At 34.9% G+C, this 18,965-nt stretch overlaps 1 protein-coding gene across 1 annotated transcript; it reads left to right on the top strand.

The window, feature by feature from the left end:
* Positions 1-10,525: 10,525 nt before the first annotated feature.
* On the top strand, positions 10,526-18,571 carry LOC139842398 (IAA-amino acid hydrolase ILR1-like 4). Its single transcript, XM_071832542.1, has 5 exons — positions 10,526-10,897; positions 16,555-16,680; positions 16,757-17,071; positions 17,172-17,300; positions 18,191-18,571. The coding sequence occupies exons 1-5, from the start codon at positions 10,526-10,528 to the stop codon at positions 18,569-18,571; spliced, it is 1,323 nt and encodes a 440-aa protein (XP_071688643.1).
* The last annotated feature ends 394 nt before the right edge of the window (positions 18,572-18,965 follow it).

Below are 18,965 nucleotides of genomic sequence, written 5' to 3'. Positions count from 1 at the left end.
AAGAATCACCAATACAACAACAACATCAATTACAACAATAATCGCAACAATTATCCCAACAATCGCAACATCAATCGCAACTACAACAAGCGGCCCAACAACAACAACAACAACAACAACAACAACAACAGCAACTACAACAATCATCCCAACAACAATAATAACCGCAACAACAACAACAATCAGAAGCAGCTATGCCAAAGGTGTGAAAAGTATCACTCGGGGTTCTGCACCAAATTTTGCAACAAGTGTAAAAGAAATGGTCATAGCGCGGCGAAGTGTGAGGTCTACGGACCAGGGGTTAATAGAACGAAAGGAACAAATGGTGTCGGAACGAGTAATGGCGGAGCAAGTAGTGTCGGAGCAAGTTATGCCAATGTAGTTTGTTATAAATGTGGAAAACCGGGCCACATTATTAGAAATTGCCCGAACCAGGAGAACACGAATGGACAAGGCCGCGGAAGAGTTTTCAATATTAATGCGGCAGAGGCACAGGAAGACCCGGAGCTTGTTACGGGTACGTTTCTTATTGACAATAAATCTGCTTACGTATTATTTGATTCGGGTACGGATAGAAGCTATATGAGTAGAGATTTTTGTGCTAAATTAAGTTGTCCATTGACGCCTTTGGATAGTAAATTTTTACTCGAATTATCAAATGGTAAATTAATTTCAGCAGATAATATATGTCAGAATCGAGAAATTAAACTGGTTAGCGAAACATTTAAGATTGATTTGATACCAGTAGAGTTAGGGAGTTTTGATGTGATAATCGGTATGGACTGGTTGAAAGAAGTGAAAGCAGAGATTGTCTGTTACAAAAATGCAATTCGCATTATACGAGAAAAAGGAAAACCCTTAATGGTGTACGGAGAAAAGGGCAACACGAAGCTACATCTTATTAGTAATTTGAAGGCACAAAAAATAATAAGAAAAGGTTGCTATGCTGTACTAGCACACGTCGAGAAAGTACAAACTGAAGAAAAGAGCATCAATGATGTTCCCATTGCAAAAGAATTTCTCGATGTATTTCCGAAAGAATTACCGGGATTACCCCACATCGATCTGTTGAATTTCAAATAAATCTTGTACCAGGAGCTGCACCAATAGCTCGTGCTCCTTACAGACTCGCACCCTGCGAGATGAAAGAACTGCAAAGCCAATTACAAGAACTTTTAGAGCGTGGTTTCATTCGACCAAGCACATCACCGTGGGGAGCTCCTGTTTTGTTTGTCAAGAAGAAAGATGGTACATTCAGGTTGTGTATCGACTACCGAGAGTTGAACAAACTTACCATCAAGAACCGCTACCCACTACCGAGAATCGACGACTTATTTGATCAACTACAAGGCTCGTCTGTTTATTCAAAGATTGACTTATGTTCCGGGTATCATCAAATGCGGGTGAAAGAAGATGATATTCCAAAGACTGCTTTCAGAACACGTTACGGTCATTACGAGTTTATGGTCATGCCGTTTGGTTTAACTAATGCACCAGCTGTGTTCATGGACCTTATGAACCGAGTGTGTGGACCATACCTTGACAAGTTTGTCATTGTTTTCATTGATGACATACTTATTTACTCAAAGAATGACCAAGAACACGGTGAACATTTGAGAAAGGTGTTAGAAGTATTGAGGAAGGAAGAATTGTACGCTAAATTTTCAAAGTGTGCATTTTGGTTGGAAGAAGTTCAATTCCTCGGTCACATAGTGAACAAAGAAGGTATTAAGGTGGATCCGGCAAAGATAGAAACTGTTGAAAAGTGGAAAACCCCGAAAACTCCAAAACACATACGCCAGTTTTTAGGACTAGCTGGTTACTACAGAAGGTTCATCCAAGACTTTTCCAGAATAGCAAAATCCTTGACTGCATTAACGCATAAAGGGAAGAAATTTGAATGGAAGGATGAACAAGAGAAAGCGTTTCAGTTATTGAAGAAAAAGCTAACTACGGCACCTATATTGTCATTGCCTGAAGGGAATGATGATTTTGTGATTTATTGTGACGCATCAAAGCAAGGTCTCGGTTGTGTATTAATGCAACGAACGAAGGTGATTGCTTATGCGTCTAGACAATTGAAGATTCACGAACAAAATTATACGACGCATGATTTGGAATTAGGAGCGGTTGTTTTTGCATTAAAGACTTGGAGGCACTACTTATATGGGGTCAAAAGTATTATATATACCGACCACAAAAGTCTTCAATACATATTTAATCAGAAACAACTGAATATGAGGCAGTGTAGGTGGATTGAATTGTTGAATGATTACGACTTTGAGATTCGTTACCACCCGGGGAAGGCAAATGTGGTAGCCGATGCCTTGAGCAGGAAGGACAGAGAACCCATTCGAGTAAAATCTATGAATATAATGATTCATAATAACCTTACTACTCAAATAAAGGAGTCGCAACAAGGAGTTTTAAAAGAGGAAAATTTAAAGGATGAAATACCCAAAGGATCGGAGAAGCATCTTAATATTCAGGAAGACGGAACCCGGTATAGGGCTGAAAGGATTTGGGTACCAAAATTTGGAGATATGAGAGAAATGGTACTTGGAGAAGCTCATAAAACCAGATACTCAATACATCCTGGAACGGGGAAGATGTACAAGGATCTCAAGAAACATTTTTGGTGGCCGGGTATGAAAGCCGATGTTGCTAAATACGTAGGAGAATGTTTGACGTGTTCTAAGGTCAAAGCTGAGCATCAGAAACCATCAGGTCTACTTCAACAACCCGAAATCCCGGAATGGAAATGGGAAAACATTACCATGGATTTCATCACTAAATTGCCAAGGACTGCAAGTGGTTTTGATACTATTTGGGTAATAGTTGATCGTCTCACCAAATCAGCACACTTCTTGCCAATAAGAGAAGATGACAAGATGGAGAAGTTAGCACGACTGTATTTGAAAGAAGTCATCTCCAGACATGGAATACCAATCTCTATTATCTCTGATAGGGATGGCAGATTCATTTCAAGATTCTGGCAGACATTACAGCAAGCATTAGGAACTCGTCTAGACATGAGTACTGCCTATCATCCACAAACTGATGGGCAGAGCGAAAGGACGATACAAACGCTTGAAGACATGCTACGAGCATGTGTTATTGATTTCGGAAACAGTTGGGATCGACATCTACCGTTAGCAGAATTTTCCTACAACAACAGCTACCATTCAAGCATTGAGATGGCGCCGTTTGAAGCACTTTATGGTAGAAAGTGCAGGTCTCCGATTTGTTGGAGTGAAGTGGGGGATAGACAGATTACGGGTCCGGAGATTATACAAGAAACTACCGAGAAGATCATCCAAATTCAACAACGGTTGAAAACCGCCCAAAGTCGACAAAAGAGCTACGCTGACATTAAAAGAAAAGATATAGAATTTGAAATTGGAGAGATGGTCATGCTTAAAGTTGCACCTTGGAAAGGCGTTGTTCGATTTGGTAAACGAGGGAAATTAAATCCAAGGTATATTGGACCATTCAAGATTATTGATCGTGTCGGACCAGTAGCTTACCGACTTGAGTTACCTCAACAACTCGCGGCTGTACATAACACTTTCCACGTCTCGAATTTGAAGAAATGTTTTGCTAAAGAAGATCTCACTATTCCATTAGATGAAATCCAAATCAACGAAAAACTTCAATTCATCGAAGAACCCGTCGAAATAATGGATCGTGAGGTTAAAAGACTTAAGCAAAACAAGATACCAATTGTTAAGGTTCGATGGAATGCTCGTAGAGGACCCGAGTTCACCTGGGAGCGTGAAGATCAGATGAAGAAGAAATACCCGCATCTATTTCCAGAAGATTCGTCAACACCTTCAACAGCTTAAAATTTCAGGACGAAATTTATTCAACGGGTAGGTACTGTAGTGACCCGAACTTTTCCATGTTTATATATATTAATTGAGATTGATATTTACATGATTAAATGTTTCCAACATGTTAAGCAATCAAACTTGTTAAGACTTGATTAATTGAAATAGGTTTCATATAGACAATTGACCACCCGAGTTGACCGGTGATTCACGAACGTTAAAACTTGTAAAAACTATATGATAACATATATATGGTTATATATATAGTTAACATGATATTATGATAAGTAAACATATCATTAAGTATATTAACAATGAACTACATATGTAAAAACAAGACTACTAACTTAATGATTTTGAAACGAGACATATATGTAACAATTATCGTTGTAACGACATTTAATGTATATATATCATATTAAGAGATATTCGTACATCATAATATCATGATAATATAATAAATTAAAATCTCTTTTGATATTATAAACATTGGGTTAACAACATTTAACAAGATCGTTAACCTAAAGGTTTCAAAACAACATTTACATGTAACGACTAACGATGACTTAACGACTCAGTTAAAATGTATATACATGTAGTGTTTTAATATGTATTCATACACTTTTAAAAGACTTCAAGACACTTATCAAAATACTTCTACTTAACAAAAATGTTTACAATTACATCCTCGTTCAGTTTCATCAACAATTCTACTCGTATGCACCCGTATTCGTACTCGTACAATACACAGCTTTTAGATGTATGTACTATTGGTATATACACTCCAATGATCAGCTCTTAGCAGCCCATGTGAGTCACCTAATACATGTGGGAACCATCATTTGGCAACTAGCATGAAATATCTCATAAAATTACAAAAATATGAGTAATCATTCATGACTTATTTACATGAAAACAAAATTACATATCCTTTATATCTAATCCATACACCAACGACCAAAAACACCTACAAACACTTTCATTCTTCAATTTTCTTCATATAATTGATCTCTCTCAAGTTCTATCTTCAAGTTCTAAGTGTTCTTCATAAATTCCAAAAGTTCTAGTTTCATAAAATCAAGAATACTTTCAAGTTTGCTAGCTCACTTCCAATCTTGTAAGGTGATCATCCAACCTCAAGAAATATTTGTTTCTTACAGTAGGTTATCATTCTAATACAAGGTAATAATCATATTCAAACTTTGGTTCAATTTCTATAACTATAACAATCTTATTTCAAGTGATGATCTTACTTGAACTTGTTTTCGTGTCATGATTTTGCTTCAAGAACTTCGAGCCATCCAAGGATCCATTGAAGCTAGATCCATTTTTCACTTTTCCAGTAGGTTTATCCAAGGAACTTAAGGTAGTAATGATGTTCATAACATCATTCGATTCATACATATAAAGCTATCTTATTCGAAGGTTTAAACTTGTAATCACTAGAACATAGTTTAGTTAATTCTAAACTTGTTCGCAAACAAAAGTTAATCCTTCTAACTTGACTTTTAAAATTAACTAAACACATGTTCTATATCTATATGATATGCTAACTTAATGATTTAAAACCTGGAAACACGAAAAATACCGTAAAACCGGATTTACGCCGTCGTAGTAACACCGCGGGCTGTTTTGGGTTAGTTAATTAAAAACTATGATAAACTTTGATTTAAAAGTTGTTATTCTGAGAAAATGATTTTTATTATGAACATGAAACTATATCAAAAAATTATGGTTAAACTCAAAGTGGAAGTATGTTTTCTAAAATGGTCATCTAGACGTCGTTCTTTCGACTGAAATGACTACCTTTACAAAAATGACTTGTAACTTATTTTTCCGACTATAAACCTATACTTTTCTGTTTAGATTCATAAAATAGAGTTCAATATGAAACCATAGCAATTTGATTCACTCAAAACGGATTTAAAATAAAGAAGTTATGGGTAAAACAAGATTGGATAATTTTTCTCATTTTAGCTACGTGAAAATTGGTAACAAATCTATTCCAACCATAACTTAATCAACTTGTATTGTATATTATGTAATCTTGAGATACCATAGACACGTATACAATGTTTCGACCTATCATGTCGACACATCTATATATATTTCGGAACAACCATAGACACTCTATATGTGAATGTTGGAGTTAGCTATACAGGGTTGAGGTTGATTCCAAAATATATATAGTTTGAGTTGTGATCAATACTGAGATACGTATACACTGGGTCGTGGATTGATTCAAGATAATATTTATCAATTTATTTCTGTACATCTAACTGTGGATAACTAGTTGTAGGTTACTAACGAGGACAGCTGACTTAATAAACTTAAAACATCAAAATATATTAAAAGTGTTGTAAATATATTTTGAACATACTTTGATATATATGTATATATTGTTATAGGTTCGTGAATCAACCAGTGGCCAAGTCTTACTTCCCGACGAAGTAAAAATCTGTGAAAGTGAGTTATAGTCCCACTTTTAAAATCTAATATTTTTGGGATGAGAATACATGCAGGTTTTATAAATGATTTACAAAATAGACACAAGTACGTGAAACTACATTCTATGGTTGAATTATCGAAATCGAATATGCCCCTTTTTATTAAGTCTGGTAATCTAAGAATTAGGGAACAGACACCCTAATTGACGCGAATCCTAAAGATAGATCTATCGGGCCCAACAAGCCCCATCCAAAGTACCGGATGCTTTAGTACTTCGAAATTTATATCATATCCGAAGGGTGTCCCGGAATGATGGGGATATTCTTATATATGCATCTTGTTAATGTCGGTTACCAGGTGTTCACCATATGAATGATTTTTATCTCTATGTATGGGATGTGTATTGAAATATGAAATCTTGTGGTCTATTATTATGATTTGATATATATAGGTTAAACCTATAACTCACCAACATTTTTGTTGACGTTTCAAGCATGTTTATTCTCAGGTGATTATTAAGAGCTTCCGCTGTCGCATACTTAAATAAGGACGATATTTGGAGTCCATGCTTGTATGATATTATGTAAAAACTGCATTCAAGAAACTTATTTGGTTGTAACATATTTGTATTGTAAACCATTATGTAATGGTCGTGTGTAAACAGGATATTTTAGATTATCATTATTTGATAATCTACGTAAAGCTTTTTAAACCTTTATTGATGAAATAAAGGTTATGGTTGGTTTTAAAATGAATGCAGTCTTTGAAAAACGTCACATATAGAGGTCAAAACCTCGCAACGAAATCAATTAATATGGAACGTTTTTAATCAATAAGAACGGGACATTTCAATATGCGCTGCGCTTTTCATCATATGCGCTTTTCATCATATGCGCCTTTTATCATATGCACTTTTAATCATATGCGCTGCGCTTTTCATCATATGCGTTTTTCATCATATGCGCTTTTCGGTGCTACATAGATATTTCTCATTTTCGGTTATCATTGACTGAGAATCATATCCATTATGATATATATCAAAGAAACTTAACAAATTTCTCTTTGATTTGGGAGAAAACAGGGCATTGATTATCAGAAAATTCGTACCATTTGGTAATATGAATTTTTGCCTTTTTCGTTCCTTATATCAAGTTTGCAAGACCTGATATAGTATTTATAATTCCTTCATTCGATTTAAATTAATGAAATATTTCTTAGATTTGATCATAGTGTGTATGTTACCACTATCTGCAATACATAGGTCTTTACCATTTAATTTATGTTGTATTTCAGCAGGATTCATACTAAAACTTCAAATAAGATAAGCAAACAATGAGTTATATTTCAGCAAGATAATCAAATTATATTACATGCAAACAAGTTACAATCTGAAGTACATAAAAGATAACACTTAATAAAATATATGCGTTATGTTCTAAAACCATTTATTTATGAGTGATACATAACAAGCTAGGCATCTTAGAAAATTCAAACCATTCAAGTCTTAAGGTAGCTCAGGGTTTATTTAATCAAGATTTTTCAACAGATTCACTCTCGTTTTCTTTTCTTTTGGGACTTATTTGTAGAGCTAAACAAGATGTTCATGTATTCAAGAAATACTAGACTGATGATCCACGTTACCAGATCATTAATAAGAATCTACGGGATTCTTATAAGAGCGTCTACTAACATCTTCAATTTTATTCTTTCATGGATCACCGTTATTTCTTGATAATTAATATCGTATCTATCTTTGAGTATTTTCCATAATACCCTTGGATCTTCGATCATATAATACGTAGATTCTAAGGACTCGTCAATATGTTTGCTAAGAAAAATACTTGCTATTGCTTTCTCTTCTTCGGAACAATTGTTATTTTCATTCAGGGTTTCTAAAATACCAATTGATTCGAGATGTTTTTCTACATTCATAACACATGTTAAGTAGTTGTTTCCACTTGATTCTAAAAAAGCAAATTTAAGCCTTTTTAAATTCGACATTTTCTATTATCAAAAAGATGAACAACATAAATCATAATCATAATAAACTTCTATTCATAGACAAATAATAAAATGAAATTAGAATCATTTTAAATTCATAAGTAGCAAACAACATAATAATGGCATGATTACAAATGATAAAACCACAAGGGCGGGATAGAATATAGGTTCACCCGGTGGTATATTAGCAACAATGATGATAGTTAATATGACCAACACAATAGGAAAAATCATCCGTGTGTGAATCATCTTTACAAAAAAGAAAACTTTTTAAGAGTGGTAATCTGAGAAAATGAAGATTGATTTGTGAAAATGTGAAAACGGAGATGTTTATTTTTTATTTGAAAAATATAGTCGTTGTAACGTCGCCAGTTGATTTTAACAACCGTTATGTATATATGACCGTTGTAACGTCGTTAGTTGGCGTTAACGACTGTTATGTACTCGTTGTATTAATAATAATTTTAATAAAAGAATATAATTAGTATATATACGACTATTATAAATACATTTAGTATAAAAACGAAGATTAAGAGAATAAACATATTAATAATAAATTTAAGAATAAATATTAGTATGCATGAAATAAATAATGATTAGTAGTTGCATAAGTAATCATAAATAAATGTTTGATAACAATAATATAAATGTTAGTGAAGTCAATAAGAGTTAAATTACATAAATGTAATGTTAGTAAACATAAATTATACTTAGGCAACAGTGTCGACCATATACAATTCAGGCGGTATAACCGACCGTATATAACTTAAATAACATAAATATAAATGTTAGTGAAGTTAATAAAAGTTAGATTACAGAAATATAATTCAGGCGGTATAACCGACTATATATAACTTAAATAACATAAATATAAATGTTAGTGAAGTTAATAAAAGTTAGATTATAGAAATATAATTTTACTTATGATGATAATAATATTTACCTTACTAATAAATAATAGAAGATATCGTTAAAGAATTTCTTACCTTGATTAGTGACTTGTGCTTGCTTAGATAAACCTTGATTATACGGAGCACTTTGTGCTGATAACGTGTTGTAATTTAGTAGTTTATTACTACCTTTTGCCTAAGCTTATACAATACTTAAATATTAAAGAGTAGTAATGGAGAGAGGGAGAGAGAGAGAGAGAGAGAGAGAGAGGGGAGTATATATTTCATATATATGTAATAATGGTGCACCTCATATGGTTACATTTACTCGATATATATACTACTAAAATATATGTACATTTGAGATTCTTCAATTATGAAGCATGTGAAATAGTGATATGTAAAAGTTGTCATCCATTTTGACTTTTGGGATAACATCTTTTCACAACATAAATGTCATAGTTGACAAGGAGCGAGATTTGTTTAATCAATTTTTAAATATAGGAAAATTTTGTCCAGAAATATTATATACATGGTGGTTTGGTGAAAGATCATCCTTGATCAGTTTTCCACTTAGAAGATTTCCAACGGGCTTCGTGGTGAGCCTTGCCCTCGGTTTATCCTTTAGGACACCGTTGGCAATGCCTTGTGGTGAGGCTTGTCCTCGTTGTGTGTTCAAGCTTCGTCCTGATTGTTTTTATCAAATAGCATTTTGCATCACAGTTTTATTCATATTTATTTATTTATTTGTGCTATATTTGTTTGTACTCGTAATTTTAACACTTGTAAATTATGAGTAGTATATATTTAATTAATTTGGTGTGGAGAAAGTATGTCATGTTTGTGAGTGGTATGTGATAACCATTTGATTTGATGGAGAAGACAAGAGGAGATACTGTTAATGTGATGCTAATGTAGCGCTCTATGGTGAGAAAGAAGAGGTCATTGTTAGGAGTGGTCTTATCCATTAGAATAAGTACCGGTCTTATCGAGATTCATAGTCTTAATTAATTCACCATGTTACCCGTGCCCGTCGTCTAGTAGCAAATTTTAGGCGTTTTCTAAGGTTGAGAGATCAGCTTTTTTTGGAGTTATTTTGGCATGGCTACGTATTCCGTGAGCGTATTCTCTTTTAGATTGGACTGTTCTACTCTTTCTGTAATTTGTTCACTTACTACTCTTTTTTAACACGCGTCATAACCTTAGAACACATATGACACAAATTACTTAATTATTATCGAATGAACAGTTTTAATTCACCTTCTCACCGTACCCAAAAAAATATATCTATTTAATAATAGCCATTTTTTTCTTTATGCTAAAATTTCACCAACAAAAAAAATTAAAAAAAAAAAAATGCATATTTCACTCACTATTATTTTCACCACTCTTTCTCTTCTCCTTCCTCTATATTCTTCAAATCATGAAACCAACAACATAAACCCCTTTTTGGAGCATCATAATTCTTCACTAAAAGATTATATTCTAAAGCTTGCATATCATGTTGAAACAACAAATTGGATCAAGAATATAAGAAGGGAGATTCATGAATTCCCTGAACTTGCTTTTGAAGAAATTAAAACGAGCTCAATTATCCGACGAGAACTTGACATGATGAATATAAAGTACCGTTGGCCGGTTGCTAGGACCGGAGTAGTGGCCATAGTTGGCACCGGTTTACCACCGTTTGTTGCACTTAGAACAGATATGGATGCTTTACCTATTCAGGTTAATTAGTTAATTATTTCTCTAGTTGTTACTAATTAATTTCCTTATATCATTTATGTAGTACAGTTAGATATATTAACGTACATATGATTCTGTTACTCAACTTTATGAACGAATTTTGTAAAACGTGCTGGGGTTTTGATACATCAATCTATCGATCTGCCGGCCAGTTGATTTCTTTTAAAGGATCGTACACAGTGTCATACTTATTATTTATAAATGGCAGACATGTAGGGGCCTTTTTTATACCCTTCTCTAATTTTGAAGATACTTGTAAATTATAATAATTACTTTAGTCTATCTTGATTTAGGGTTTCATCTCTTGTTGTATAAAAATAACGTATACATATATGTATACCTTTTCATGCATTGTGTGCAACTATTTGATAAGATTGGTAATTAATTAATTGGTATGATATCTTTTAAAGTACTAATAGCTGTTAGAATTATAATAGATTTTGATTAGTTAATTGATGATTGTTTTAGTTTAGAAATAAAATAGTTATGGGTATTAGTTGTTGTAAAGAGGGAATGTTTTGTTGTATAGAAAAGATGGAGAGGATAGTTTTTTGAAAGTTAGAATTATATTAACTCAAACTTGTGTGTTTGTTGTGTGTACATGGATCAAGACACAATGCCTATTTATAGGCTCCATAAGTTGGCTATGAATCTTCTAGTATTTACATGACATTTATATTTACCACTAGATAACTCTAGTTACTTCCTAATTAAATATCTACTAAGATAATATCTTTTACTAAATATCTAATTCTAGACTAATCTAGATAGAAAAACATTAATATTTTAACACTCCTCCTTAATGTTTTTCGTGGTTACTCCGAGCATGTTGCGTAGAAGCTCGAACTTTGGTCTCGGCGAAGCTTTGGTGAAAATGTCTGCAATCTGCTCTTCAGTTTTGCAGTACTTTAATTCAATCTCTTTCTTAGCGGTGACTTCTCGTAAGAAGTGATATTTGATATCAATGTGTTTTGTTCTACCATGAAACACAGGATTCTTTGCCATTGCAATTGCAGACTTGTTGTCGCAGAATATTTGAGTAGCTTCGTCTTGTTTTTCGCCCATGTCTTCAAGTATTCTTCTTAGCCATTTAGCTTGATTAGCTGAGTTAGCGGCTGCGACGTACTCGGCTTCGGCTGATGATTGTGCCACAGTTTCTTGTTTCTTTGATGCCCATGAGAAGACACCAGATCCAAGTGTGAATGTGTATCCTGAAGTACTTCTCATGTCATCGACCGATCCGGCCCAATCACTATCTGTGTATCCATGAAGCTTCGAGTCTATAGTGGGCTTGTACCATATTCCATAGTCCATGGTACCTTGCAAGTATCTTAGTATTCTTTTAGAAGCTCCGTAATGTATTTGAGTAGGGTTTTGCATGTACCTGGATAGTAGACTGGTTGCGTACATAATATCTGGTCTTGTTGCTGTTAGATAGAGTAGGCTTCCGATGAGACTTCTGAATCTTGAAGCGTCTGCTTTCTCAGATCCATCTTCTTGTCTCATCTTCTCATTGGCAACTAGAGGTGTGTCGACGGTTTTGCAACCGTATAGTTTAAACTTTTTCAGGAGATTTTCCGTGTATTTCTTTTGGCATATGAAGATGCCTTCATTTTCTTGACTGATTTCGATGCCAAGAAAATAGCGCATCAATCCAAGGTCGCTCATCTCGAACGTTTTCATCATGTCTTGTTTAAATTCTTGTATCATTCTCTCATTGTTTCCCGTATATATAAGATCATCTACATACAAGGAAATAATGAGAGTGTCAGATTTACCTTGGGTTTTGATGTAGAGTGTGGGCTCACTTTGACTCCTCCTGAATCCTGAACTTGTGAAATAGCTATCAATGCGGCTATACCAAGCACGTGGTGCTTGTTTAAGTCCATATAAGGCTTTCTTGAGCTTTAGGACTTTTTCTTCTTTTCCTTTTTGAATGAACCCTTGTGGTTGCTCTACATATATTTCTTCTTCTAGAAACCCATTTAGAAAGGCTGATTTCACATCTAGTTGGTGAATCTTCCATCTTCGTTGAGCTGCTAGAGCCACAAGAGCTCTTATAGTATCCAGTCGTGCTACGGGTGCGTAGGTTTCGGTGTAGTCGACTCCTGGTTGTTGTGAATAGCCTTTAGCTACTAGCCTTGCTTTGTGTTTTTGTATAGAACCATCAGGGTTGAGCTTTGTTTTGTAAACCCACTTAACTCCAATGATTTCTTTATCTTCGGGATGATCAACTAACTCCCATGTGTTGTTTTTCTCTATCATTCTGATTTCTTCGTTCATAGCAGCCACCCACTTTTCATCTTTGGATGCAACTTCATAGCTTTCAGGTTCAATAGTTGTGAAGTTGCAAGTCTCGTATACCTCTGTTAATGCTTTGACTCTTCCAGGTGTGGACTCTGGGCTTGACTCGTCTTGCGCCAAAGGTAATCTTGTCGACGGAGAAGTTGGTGTAGTAGGACTTGTTTCTCCGGTACTTTCCTGTTGTTGAGAATGCTCCATTTGTAGTGGTTGTTGAGCTGGACTTTCCATAGATATCTGCGGCAGATATGTTTGTTTTTCAACTTTGTCTTTCTCCCAATTCCATGAAGCGTCTTCGTCAAACTCCACATCTCGACTGATCACGATTTTATTAGTCTTCAGGTTATAGACTCGGTAGCCTTTAGACGGTGTGCTGTAGCCCAAGAATATTCCCTTCTCTGATTTTTCTTGGAGCTTGTGACGTTTCTCCTTTGGAATGTGGATGTAGCAAATACACCCAAATACTCGCAGATGTTTTGCTGATGGTTTCCTTCCACTCCATGCCTCAATTGGAGTCTTGTTTTCTACAGCTTTCGTTGGACATCGATTCAATATATATATACAGCCGTGTATACAGCTTCAGCCCAAAAACTGTTTGGAAGGCCTTTTTCATGTATCATCGTTTTGGCCATTTCCATTACAGTTCTATTTTTACGTTCAGAGACGCCATTTTGCTCAGGGGCGTAACCAACAGTAAGTTGGCGTTTAACTCCTTCGTCTTCACAGAATTTGTTAAACTGTGTAGAGGTGTATTCTTTTCCTCTATCACTCCTTAGCGTTTTTATATAATGGCCGCTGCTTTTTTCTACGAAGTTCTTAAACTTCTTGAATATCGTAAATACTTCCGATTTTTCACACATGAAATAAACCCACGTCATTCTAGAATAATCATCGATGAAGAGAATAAAGTACCTGTTTTGGTTAAGTGACGGGGTTCTCATTGGTCCACAAACGTCGGTGTGCACCAGCTCCAGTATACCTTTCGCTCTCCAAGCTTTGTCACGAGGGAAAGGTTTTCGATGTTGCTTGCCCATCACACAGCTTTCACACGTGTCGGTGATCTCTTCTATGTTAGGCAAGTCTCTCATCATATTCTTCTGTTGGAGGATTTTTAGTTCGTGAAAGTTAAAGTGGCCAAATCTTCGATGCCTTAGCCATGATTCTTCAACTTGAACTTTCATGGCTATGTCTTGGATATACTGCCAACGAAGCGAAAAGTTGCGGTTCTCCATTGGCACTTCGGCTATTAATTTATAGTTATTTTTCTTGTCACGAATAACGCATGATTTGTCTTCGAAGAGTAAAGAGTATCCGTGCTCCATCATTTGACCAACACTTAACAAGTTACTTGCTAGGCTTGGCACTAGAAGAACGTCATTGATAGATCGAGTGACGTTATTAGTTTGAACAGTTATCGTACCTTTGCCTTTAGTGTCAACAAGCGCTCCATTCCCTAGTTTGACGCGGGACTTTACGGACGTGTTGATACTATCAAATAATTTTTCATCTCCTGTCATGTGGTTGCTGCACCCACTGTCGATCAACCAAGTATCGTCCCTCTGTTTATTTGCGACATGACAGGCATAGAATAGCTGATTTTTGTTCTCCGGTATATCTTCACTTTCTTCCGTGAAGTTAGCTTGATGATTTTGTTTTAAACGGCAATCTTTTTCTAGATGCCCAAATCTTTTGCAGTTATTGCATTGTGGCTTCCCTTTATGGAAACAATCTTTCTCCAAGTGGTTTGTCCTTTTGCAAATACTACATGGAGGGTAGCTTTTTCTTTTTTGATCGAACCCGGTTCTGGGTTTTGCTCCTCCTCTCGAATTTTCTTCAAGATTTCTTTTCCCCCCATTATTAGATTTTTGAGACCTTAATTTGAGTTTAGACTGAAAGGCACTTTCGAGTGAGTTTTCACTACGCCGACTCAGTCTAGCCTCATATGCTTCGAGAGAGCCAACTAATTCTGTTACTGACAGAGTCTCAATATCTTTTGACTCTTCAATAGCAGTAATGACATGATCGTATTTTTCAGTCATACTGATAAGTATTTTTTCTACGATCCTTTTATCAGTTATTTTATCTCCATAGGCTCTCATTTGGTTTACTATTTCTTTAATTCTAGAATAGTAGTCTTTAACGGTCTCAGTCTCTTTCATATTTAAATTTTCAAAATCTCGTCTTAGAGTTAGTAGTTTTACAGATCTCACCTTGGCATTTCCTTGAAATTCTTCTTGAAGGATCTTCCACGCCTCTTTGGCTGTCGTAGCTCCCATGATTCGTGGAAAGATAGACGGTGTCAAGGCTTGTTGAATGTAGCCTAGAGCAGCAGCATTTCTTACAACATTTTTTGTTGTATTTTTCTTGTTCTTCTGCGGACAGAGTTTCGACGTCTTTTGGAGTTGTAAACCCGACTTCGACAATATCCCACAAGCTTTGTGCTTGGAAATATGTCTTCATTCGGATACTCCAAAAATCATAGTTGTCGCCATCAAAGATGGGGACGGGAATATTGTATGCACCGACGGTAGTCATGATGTATTCGAACGAACGCCCAAAATGGCTCTTGATACCACTTGTTAGAATTATAATAGATTTTGATTAGTTAATTGATGATTGTTTTAGTTTAGAAATAAAATAGTTATGGGTATTAGTTGTTGTAAAGAGGGAATGTTTTGTTGTATAGAAAAGATGGAGAGGATGGTTTTTTGAAAGTTAGAATTATATTAACTCAAACTTGTGTGTTTGTTGTGTGTACATGGATCAAGACACAATGCCTATTTATAGGCTCCATAAGTTGGCTATGAATCTTCTAGTATTTACATGACATTTATATTTACCACTAGATAACTCTAGTTACTTCCTAATTAAATATCTACTAAGATAATATCTTTTACTAAATATCTAATTCTAGACTAATCTAGATAGAAAAACATTAATATTTTAACAATAGCACTCTTGTGTCTTTGGTTATTAAGAAAACGTTTTCATTTCTACACTAGTTTTCGTCTTTTTCGTCAAAGGAAAAAAAAGTAATAATAGCACAATGTTTTGGGTTAAGCTCTGACATTCATATAAGCACAACTGCTGAGTGAGTTATGGATGGTTTTCAGATTATGGATCGGCAGCCGATTTTGAAACAATTGGTAGTTATCAACACCTTTTACCGCAAAATTTGATACATTACAGCTTCTTTTTGTTAATTTTTTCTAGTTCTTGTATTAAACTTCCTGCAATGTGTTGTCAAGTAATTATGGTTTTAATTCTCCATTTTTCTATATAGGAACGTATATTTATAGTAAATACTAAATAGTAATGGCATGGCATGGTGTGTGTAGGAACTTGTTGAATGGGAGCACAAAAGTAAGATTGATGGTAAGATGCATGCTTGTGGACATGATGCTCATGTTGCAATGCTTCTTGGTGCTGTTAAAATCTTGAAACAACTAGAAAATGAATTACAGGTAATTAATATGCATGAATGATTAATCATAAATTAAGGTCCTAATTACTTTAGTTAATTTATTACTCCATTATTAGGGGACGGTGGTTTTGATATTTCAACCAGCCGAAGAGCAAGGAGAAGGAGCAAAAGCTATGATAAAAGAAGGTGTTCTAGAGAATGTGGAGGCCATTTTTGGTCTACATTTAGTCCTTAGCTCAGATTCGGGTGTGGTTGCATCCCGGCCAGGCGAATTTCTGGCGGGATGCGGTTGTTTCAAGGCTGTGATCCATGGCAAAGGCGGTCATGCCGCCATTCCTCAAGATTCCGTTGATCCCATTTTGGCGGTTTCGGCTTCTATTATTAGCTTACAAAATATTGTATCTCGTGAGGCTGATCCCTTAAATTCTCCTGTAAGTACACAAATTAACCCATGCATGTATCTATCAAATTAAAGTGATTATATTTTCCATACAATATTTAAGTTAATAATTGTAATTTGTGTACGTGTAGGTGGTTTCAGTAGCAATGGTAGACGGTGGAAGTGAACTTAATGTCATTCCTGACTCGGTTTCCATTGCTGGTACTTATAGAGCCTTTAGCAAAAAGAGCTTCTATGCACTTGGAGAAAGAATACATGAGGTACATACCATATATAACTGAGAAAGTACTGGTTCATGTAAAATAAACAATCTGATAAAAATAATTAATAAGAAATAGTACACATGAGAATTGTGTATTGTTCTACACAAAAATGCATTATAAGATCATTCTCATTCATGACATCCTCCTTTCAAGGACAACCGCCACATGAGCTTTTTCTTTCCATTTTGTTTCCACTTCATCCCCATCACACACTATGACATCCATAACATACTTACTTCTCGTCACATACCCCACAAAATTAATTAAATAAATCAGTTACAAGTTATTATGTTATGGATACAAGTAATTACTACACAAAGTAGGAGGGAGAAAAGTTGGTCCCATCCTCCATTATGAGTAAAAAAAAAATTCACCAGGGCGAAGGTGGAGGAAATGGTTGAGGACAAGGTGAGAGCAAGGGATTGTCATCGGTACCCTCGAGGGCAAGCTGAGGACACACCTTGAGAGTACTGATGGGAATGCTCTAATACACAAGTCATCGCGTGTCACCTTGTTAGTGTTAGTGTGTCTTATCTATTACTCCTTACCATAACATTTGTATTACAGTGATGGGGTGTACGTAAATAAGTTGTGTTAGAGCTCGACTCGTTTGATACATACAAACTCAAGCGTCGCTTCAATTTGGAAATAATAATAATAATTCTATATAACTAACAGGCTAAGCTAGATTAAGCTCGTTTAATTTGAGCTTGTTCGAGCTCGTTTTCAAAATATGTACGTTCAAGCTCGGCTTTAATCAAGCTCTTAACCAGTTGAGCTTGATTAGTAGCTCGACTCATTTACGCGCCGTAACAATAGCCAACATCTGGTTTGTAACAACAATGGAAGAATTTTTATAAACTTAATGGTATGTGTTTGTTAATCAGGTGATACAAGCACAAGCATCGGTATATCGTTGCTCGTCTATCGTTGATTTCGAAGGAATTGAACATCCGACTGTGTCACCAACTATCAATGACAAGAGGATATACGAGCATGTAGTAAAAGTCTCAAATATGATTGTTGGAAAACATTACATAAAATTAACTCCACCATTCATGGGAAGTGAAGATTTTGCATTCTACTTGGAAAAGATTCCGGGGACATTTGCTTTTCTCGGAATGAGAAATGAGAAGGCCGGAATAATCCATTCACCCCATAGTCCTTATTATACGGTTGATGAAGACGTACTACCCACAGGATCTGCATTGCATGCTGCTTTCGCATTTACATACCTTTTAAGTACATCAAATGTATGTAGTTTGTAGCTTGTAATTATGTACTGTAAGTTCTATTATATATATATATATATATATATATATATATATATATATATATATATATATATATATATATATATATATATATATATACATATACATACTAATATTTTTGCCAAAAAAACAAAAAAAAAAAAAAAAAAAAAATTATGTACTGTAATATATACTCAGTATGTTTATAAGGACAACTCCATGTATAATTTGTGGTCAGTGATATCTCCACTGTAACTTTTGATAGATACATCGTTATTATGCAACAAGTAATTGTAATATATGCAACAATGATTGTAGGTTATACTCTCCTATCACATTAATAGTCATGTTTTAATTTAACTTTGACTTTAAATATTTTTGTTTATAATAAATATTACATATTTAATAA

Source organism: Rutidosis leptorrhynchoides, chromosome 4, assembly GCF_046630445.1.
Source record: "Rutidosis leptorrhynchoides isolate AG116_Rl617_1_P2 chromosome 4, CSIRO_AGI_Rlap_v1, whole genome shotgun sequence".
NCBI classification, from domain to species: domain Eukaryota; kingdom Viridiplantae; phylum Streptophyta; class Magnoliopsida; order Asterales; family Asteraceae; genus Rutidosis; species Rutidosis leptorrhynchoides.
This window is presented reverse-complemented; position numbering and strand designations above follow the sequence as displayed.

Bases quoted from the DNA above. Each gene is read 5' to 3' on its own strand.
- LOC139842398 (XM_071832542.1), top strand. From the start codon at position 10,526: ATGCATATTTCACTCACTATTATTTTCACCACTCTTTCTCTTCTCCTT. The intron at 17,072-17,171 runs GTAAGTACACAA...GTGTACGTGTAG, and splicing joins CTGATCCCTTAAATTCTCCT to GTGGTTTCAGTAGCAATGGT. The intron at 17,301-18,190 runs GTACATACCATA...TTTGTTAATCAG, and splicing joins TTGGAGAAAGAATACATGAG to GTGATACAAGCACAAGCATC.